Consider the following 8,249-nt stretch of genomic DNA (forward strand, 5'->3'; position numbering starts at 1 on the left):
ACTTTTTAAATGGCTGAACGGTATTCCATTATGTGAATCATATGTAAACTACTTAAAGCAGCTGCAACATCAAGTATTTGGGATGCCTCGAAGTTTTATTATTATAAACAGCTCTGAGATGAACATTCTTGCAGCTATATCTTTGCAAAAATCCATAACTGAACTCCAGAAAGATTATCCAAATGTACTTTCTCAGAATAACTTCTCTAAGAGGATTATACTGAGGCATTTCTTTCTTCCTTTTAATTTGTAAGGGTTTTTTATGTATTATAGATAATTAACCTATCACATAGTTTATAAAAGTCTTTTCCAAGTCGTGGTTTGTCATTTAATTTTATTAATGGTCTCTAGATGAACAAACTTTTTTTTAAATTACATCTATTCTCCCTTTTCCTTTATGATTTCTGACACTGGTGTCTTTGTTTTCTAATAAAAGCATTTAATTCGATACATTTATTTATTGTGACACTTGATATGTTTGGTCCTATTTTTTCCCTCATACTTTTTTAAAAACATTACACTCTTGCTGTTTCCATTTTTCCCTCTATCATTTGTTATATCGCTTAAGTTTTCTTTGCCTCATTTTAAGTTAGAAATCTAGACATTATATGGCTTTTTCTTTTTGTAATTAAAAAAATCCTTTTATTTTATTGGAATTATCTATGGTCTGCATTATTATAGGTCTTAAATTGGATGTTTAAAAAAATTTTTTTTCTAAAATTCATATTAATTTACAAGAGAGATTAACGAGAAGTATTCAGGCATGTACATCAGGCTTTCTTGGTTTCACTGTTCACTGCCGCTTATTTTATTCTCTGACTTTTCCAATAAATTCACAAATGAACAACAGCGTGGCTGTGTCATCTATTTTTCTCAGGTGCTCTAGCCTCTAGAGATTTCTCCCCTGCCTTCTGGCATTTAGTATTGCAGAGGAGAAGTTTGATGCAAACTTGATTGTGTGTGTGTGTGTGTGTGCGCACGCATAACATGTTTTTTCTGTCTGGATGTTTGTATAATTTTTGTGTGACATTCAGAAATTTCACCAGCATATGTCTAAGATGTGGGTCTTTTTTCTCCTTCATGTTCAGTGGGTACTCTTTTGATCAGACTCTCTTTTGATCATTTTGCTTTGGATTGCTTCTCCTCTATCTTCTCTGTTTGCATCGTGAAGAATGAATTAAAATTTTCTCAAGTTTCCTAAGTTTCCTATTTCCTATAGTGAGTTTATTTTGTCTGGGGTCATCTCTGATTCCTTCTTTAATCTACTGATTCTTCATATATGCCTTGTCTGCCTTTGGAAGGTACCCATGATGCAAGTTGGACTTTAGTAGGCCTTGAGCCATCTTTCCAGCCTTTACATTGTAAAACTCTGGAATTTCAACCAAATACATACAGTACTTAACAAATGAGGCATTTTTCAAGTAGAGTTCAGGAAAGAGAAAATTTATATTCATTATTACAGCAAGAATATGAATACGACTCACCAGTTTTCATTATAAATTATCTTTGCACATATAACTGTTACTCCGACATTACAGAGACCTGTGGTGTAGCTTATAGGGATGTATAAAGTAAAAATGGAAATTTCTTGATTTCCTTAATTTATAAGAGGTTAAGGCATCTATAGATAATCCAGAGCTTCAGAAATCCTCTGTGAATGAGCAAGAAGTCCAACAGCTGAGAAGATGAAAATGATAAAGAGGGATGGAGGGCAGTATTGTCAGAGGGTACCAACCTTAAATGAGCCAAAGATATCTACATAAAGAAATAGTAATGATTTAGAGGCAGCCATGGCAAGTGAGAAAGAGGTTGATCCTAATCAACCTAATTCAGAGGTATGTGGGTCAAGAAAGAGTGACAGCAAGCATGTGAGAGGGTTGCGGGGAAACAGTATTTTCTGTGGAGGGCCAGGTTTCCAGACAGATTTAAAGCACATATGGGACTTGTTGAATAGCTTCAGTAACCTGAGGCCAGAATGAGTGTTTCCAAGTGAATCCTCATGAAGAGCTTCTGGCATGGTGGAAAGACTATGCTTCTTCAGAAGGAGTCAGTGGAGCCCACGTTTGAGTGGGCTCCAAGGGAATGCTATATGCCAGCTGGGCAGGTTGGAAAAAGATCAGTTAGTGTCCAGAACCTTCAGCATGTAATTACAAAAAAACCCAGGGGTAGATCTTGGTTGATTTAGGGGAAAGGGTGCTGCCTTCTCTGAAGTCGGCCCATAGCCCAACCCTATCGTAAAAACTTATATTCCCTGGGTTATTAATCCTCAAGGCCATTTTAGATAAAGAGTTTAACATATATTAGAGACCAAAATTAAGACGTTAAGCAGAATGGGTTATAGATTTAATTCAGAGCTGATTATATAACCTTTTACAAATCATTCTTAACTGTTCTGTACTGAAATACTTCTTATTTAAAAAAACTGCTCATGATAATGTCTGAACCCTTTCTGTTATCATAGGCAAATAAGACTATATTTGTAAGAGCTCTTTGGAAAAAAGAAGTAAAAAAATATGCTATTAAACATAGCTGGCAAATTAGAAAATCTTGCTAAGAAAATTATAATTGGTAGCTCTTAAGGATCTACTTTTTTAATGGCTAACTTAATGCAGAGAACAGTATAAAACAAAGACAACTTAGAATTTACTCATTGAAAAATAAATTTAAACTACTTTAAAATGAAATAACTTCTATGTCTATGCTATATACATATATATTCTCTAGGCAATTATATTCAACATCACTAGTGACCTAAGGAACACAAATTAAAACAATAAGATACCATTTTCTCCTTACCCGATTGGCCAAAAATTTTAAACATCGATTATAGTTAGTGTTGAGAGCACTCTGCTGGCAGGTGGATACACTGATATAGTATTTTAGAAGAGAAATTTGACAATATTAATCTAGACATAAATGCACATATCCTTTAATCACACAATTCCATTTAGAATTTGACTCACCAAAATACTCTTACATGCATGAAGATACATATAAAGATGTTTGTTGCAGTATTGTTTGCTTAAAAAAATGGCTAACAATATAAATCTAAATGTATTGGTAGAGAAATGGCTGGGTAAACTGGTACATCCATACAATGGGATAAAACTCTGCATGAGAAAGGTAGGTCTTCATGAGCTGAGACACATTCACGAACTTTCCAAAGTGGAAAAAAATCAAGTTGTAAGTCAGTGTGTGAAACAGTAACCCTATTTTTATTCATTTAAAAAGATCCTTTAAAAATTACAATCAATAATTGTTATATTACTTGCATAAGAAACGCATATACCACACATTCATATTCGTTTGTTTTAATCAGAAATTCATCTCATCAGAAAGCCATATTAATTTTTTGAGCAAAAGCTATAAGTATACTTAAATTACACATAATTTAAAAGTCTCTGGAAAGTACAAATTAAAGAGAAAACATTCTTATTTTTTTTATTTATTTACTTCTATAGCCTTTCTGGTCTTCGAAATTGTGACTAGAAGAACCCCATAGACATTTATATATTGTACAAAATGATGTCCAAAATAACAAAGTGCTAAAATTAAATGTGCTACAAATAACTAGAATGTCTTCTAATTTACTTTTGTTTTTTAAAATCTAAAGAAAGAACTAAGATAAGCAAGTTCAAAGTACTGGTGGCTTGTCCTTCATCCATAAGACTGTTGTACCAGCAAGAGCCATCAATAAGCAGTATCAAACTAGGCCTCACACAGACCTCTGTACACAACTGCTAAGTGTGTATATATTTTCATCTAAGTATGCATGAGTAGGTAAAGTTTACAAGTTATTTATTATATACCTCTATAATTTCAACTTTTACTTAGCAAGCACATTAAGCAAAATGGGCAAGTATGGTTTTATCATATTTGCTGATGTTGCCTCCTGACAAACCATTCTGTAGGACCCCTATCCAGAGATATCAGAGGACTCCTTTACATGACCAGTGGCCAAAGGGATATGACTCTCGTTATATACTCTACACAGTAAACATTCTTTTAGGTACACTGACAGATAGTTACAAATTGGCATATTGTCCCCAAAGCCTGACAAATTAGTTATGTGTAGGATACTCACATCGGCATAGTGGCCTATCATATCACATCGGTCACATCGTTTTCTCCAGGAAGGTCTTTCAAGACATCTGTGAGTGGAAGACATAGGCAAAGAACAGTCTAAGCAAAAGCGTGCCGGACAGGCATACTGGAGGTGTCCTCTTTTGGAGCAGAGGCAGCAGGGGCGGACTTTCTATATGGCAGACAAACAGAAAACCTTGTTAGAAAAATATTTCAGTCTTAAAATAGAAGATTAATTTTTCTTTTTCTGTATAATTCCCTAAAAAAGTCATTTCCAATTTTGAGACCCCAATGCAGGTCAAACTTGAGCATAATTATAAAATCAAACAAAATGTCTGAAATCAGAGCTTTAACACAAGCTATCTGTATCCTGTGGTTGTCAAAAAGGCTTATTAGTCTGCATGTACTATCGGCTAGAATCTATCCCTTATGCCTTGTCTTATAAGATCATTGGCAAAGTGGAATGTGTCTGAGAGGGAAAATAGGATGATGAAGATCTGGAAACTGAGTCATAGGAGGAACAGATATAGAAAGAGGCTGCTTTGCCTGGAGAAGCAAAGACAAAGAGGAAACATGAGAGCTGTCTCAAATATCTGAAAGACAATCATTGGGAAGAGGGAGTAGGTCATAGAAGGAAAGTTTGTTAAGTGCTTATTATGTGTCAGAGAACAACTAAGAGCTTTAGTTCTGTATTGTTCCAAAGGTTGCTGTATCTGTTTAATTTACCTCAGTAAACATTTATAAATGCCTAAAATTATAATTTTCTAACAACAAAAATTATCTCACAGTGCAACAAACTGTCTCATAGAGTAGAAGGTTTAGAATGAAAAGGGTCTCAAGAATCATCTGATTCAATCTTCTTTTTATAGACAAGAAAATAGAGAGGCAACAGAGAATAGAATGATTTGCCTAAAGTTGTCCAACTACTAATGGGAAGCTGAAATTGATTCCAGGTTTTTCTGGATCTAAATTTATTGTTCTTCCTTTGCTGTTTATTACTCTAGGCTATGACCTACATGAAAAATTAACAAGAAATTTAACACCTATATTACATGAAATTTGAATTCTAAGTTTACTGAATTTCAACTCTAAGATTCTGATTTTAACAAGGTAAGAGAAACATTACAAATTTCACGTACTTGTGGAAAAGGGCAGTTTTTTGACAAATGGCCACATTTGTCACAATTTCTACAGGTAACGTTTTTGTTGGCCGTATAGTATCGGTGGGTCCATCTTCCGGTTGATCTATTATTACCTATCTGTGCCTAAGGGGAAAAAAAATCAAGAATTAAAAAAATTATTTCACCCTGTTCAAGAGAATTAACAGTCACAGTCCGTTTAATTTAGAACCTAGCAACAAGGAACTTTGTGTTCTTAAAAGTAATTATATAAACCTAAAAGGGGGTGCCATAAAGACAACTCTACTTTTTGCTGCCCCTCCCCATTCTTTTATACTTCTCCATATGGTTCCACGTTTTTTGTATCTTTCTTGACAACTCTAATAAGGTCCTGATATACATCATTTAGACATTCTGGTGGCATTCAGAGTCAAAGATATTGCTGACTTCTATATCTGTATGAGTAGCTTGCTTAAATTTTTAATTATGGGATGGTGTTTTGTTTTTTTTTAAATGATTTTGTCTTTTATAAAGTTATAAAATCACATAGCTACTTGAATACATTCTTTCTTTTGAATAGCCCAGGGTCACTGCCTATAAACTGGATTATAATCTCTAAGAGAGAATGAGATAATCTCCTTCAAAAAGAGTCCTTTTAAAATCCATTCTGCCTATAATGACCCAATTCTAGCTGTCCCATATTCTTGCTAGAAAATAACAGCAAAGCATGTTATATGGATACCTAAAGAGGAATACGTAAATGTCAACCATGTTTTTATCTTGTTTGGTAGAATTCCATCTTTGAAAAAACTTTCATCTTTACTAGTTCTTCTGCTGAATTGGCCAAGTAGGCCCCAAAAAGACACAATCTAATTATCTCAAAACTTTTCTCCTACCAAGTTGTAAAATTATTCTCTTTTCTAGCCATCTGCCACAATTAAGGCTAATAAACACCTGCTACATCCTAAATATAGCCTGACCATTTCCTTACACTGAAGAAGCAGTTATTTCCGGTGTTGATCTTTAGTGGTACTCGGCGATAGAGTTGAGAAGACTCACCACCATAAAGAAACAGAAGGGAAAGGGGACTAACTCATTATGGTGACTGACAAGAATCAAGGCTGAACCACACATCTGAAAAACTCAATCACCCATATACTGAAATTGAACTTGGGCTGTTGCTATTTTTAAAAAGTTTAAGTTATCATAATGAAGTGAAAAAAAAAAACCACGAATCAAAGGAAATTAGTAATCTATTATTCATAACTTTGAAAACAATTTGATTTTACCTCAACGTCTTTATCACTGATGAACCAGTTTACACCATCTTCTCCTACAAAACAAATGAAATGTTACTCAATCTTGACCCCTTTAAAGCATTTATAGATTGACAATAAATTATTTAATTTTTTAATACTGAAATTGGACACCAAAGATGTAGCGAGAGATATGAATAGCTTCATCTCTTATCTTGGCTCCATTATTAACTTGTGTGGCTCTGGACAAACACTTAATCTCTCTTAACCTCAGTTTCCTTACCTATAAACTGGGAATAACAGTATTTGCCCTGACTACCTACAAAATACTGTGAGAATCCTATGAGATACTTGAAAATGCTTTGAAAACCATCAAACTGTAAACAAATATTAGAAAATCAGTGAAGGAACCAAAAACCCAACAGCAGAGGCAAAAAGAAATCTTATGTGAACTTTCCCTTATCTGACTATGGCAGAGCTTTGAGAGTCAGCGACCATACCTGACTCCCCTCCCCAGTTCTATCAGGGAAACATACGACTTTGGGTACCAGAACATTCCAAAAAAAAAAAAAAAAAAAACAACAACAACTGTGAACAAGCATCATCAAAATCTTCCCTCCTCTAAAGCCTTAAATCTTCCCTTTTATTAAATTGGTATACAAATCTTTATCTTTGGCTATTCAGTGACTTACTCCATAATGAGTGCTCCTGCACCCTCTTTTTCTTGTTACTCTCTCCATTGGCAGTTAACTCGAAGGCCCCCACCATTTGAATCCAAGTAGGTAAAGGTTTTTCATTCCAACATCAGTATTAACTGTGCCCACTAGCTTCCCCATTGTAGTTGACTTCCATTATAACATTAAAAAAAAAAAAAAAAAAAGACTTTGAATACTACCTCACCATTAGGGCTAAGAATTCAGTACTTTTTTTAAAAAAAATAACATCAAAAATAGTGAAATAAAAAAGCAAAAAAGGAGGCCAAATATCCAGAAACCATTGATAGATCTAAAAATATAACTGTGAAAACCTAGGGGGATGAGGAGCATGACATTTTTTTTTTTTTTATCAGCTGTTTTTTTCTTTGCACTGCTTCTTTATAAAATTGCACATGGCTGCTATTCCTTTGGTCCACCCATGGCCAAGGAGGAAGGGACATATGACTAATGCAGAAGCTGTGGTGTCAACAAAGGACTGAAAGATATTTTTTCTCCCGCCAAAGCAAAGTTAAGATTTCCTCCTTCCTCTTATCTACTCCTCTTCTCTATCTCAAAAACACAAACTGAGCTTGACTCTTTTCTTTGAAAGGAATTTTGAAGCGACATGAAGTAATCTACATTTCCCCAGGCCTACCAGGAGTAAGTATCTAGAGATATATTTTAAAATAAAATATTTTTACTAAGAAAGCCCAAGAGGCTGCTTTACAAAAAGACCAATAGGAGAGCAGAGATGCTGTGCCGATGATTATTTTCTTTGTAAAATTTGGAGGCTGCATCCATATACTGAGAGTGGAGAATACATTAAACAGCAGCAGCTCCTATTCCTTCATCATCACCATCCAATAGCTATTATTCTTTCATTCAAAGGATTCAACTAAGGAGCATGCTTTGCTGTAACTTTCAAAGCTGCCTTTTGTATCTCAATGTCCTTCATCATTAAAATTCAAAATGACCACTTAAACTCATTTTAATTATAAAACTGACTTCATATTGTCCTTTAAAAAAGAATCCCAAACGAGTGAAATACAAAACAGCAACTGTTACCACCCCCAAACCCTAATAAATTTACACATAGC

The 8,249-nt window shown here is 34.4% G+C and overlaps 1 protein-coding gene across 4 annotated transcripts in view; it reads right to left on the bottom strand.

The window, feature by feature from the left end:
* The window catches only part of ZCCHC7 (zinc finger CCHC-type containing 7), a 192,276-nt gene that overhangs the window by 32,240 nt on the left and 151,787 nt on the right, over positions 1–8,249 (bottom strand). For all 4 annotated transcript variants that reach the window (XM_006911571.3, XM_025046544.1, XM_025046545.1 and 1 more), the window contains 3 exons: positions 6,491–6,534; positions 5,223–5,348; positions 4,085–4,255 (listed from right to left, as the gene is read on the bottom strand). In XM_006911571.3, coding sequence (XP_006911633.1) covers positions 4,085–4,255; positions 5,223–5,348; positions 6,491–6,534 — 341 coding nt within the window. The remainder of the gene's footprint in view (positions 1–4,084; positions 4,256–5,222; positions 5,349–6,490; positions 6,535–8,249) is intronic.

Source organism: Pteropus alecto, unplaced genomic scaffold (assembly GCF_000325575.1).
Source record: "Pteropus alecto unplaced genomic scaffold, ASM32557v1 scaffold114, whole genome shotgun sequence".
NCBI classification, from domain to species: Eukaryota; Metazoa; Chordata; class Mammalia; order Chiroptera; family Pteropodidae; genus Pteropus; species Pteropus alecto.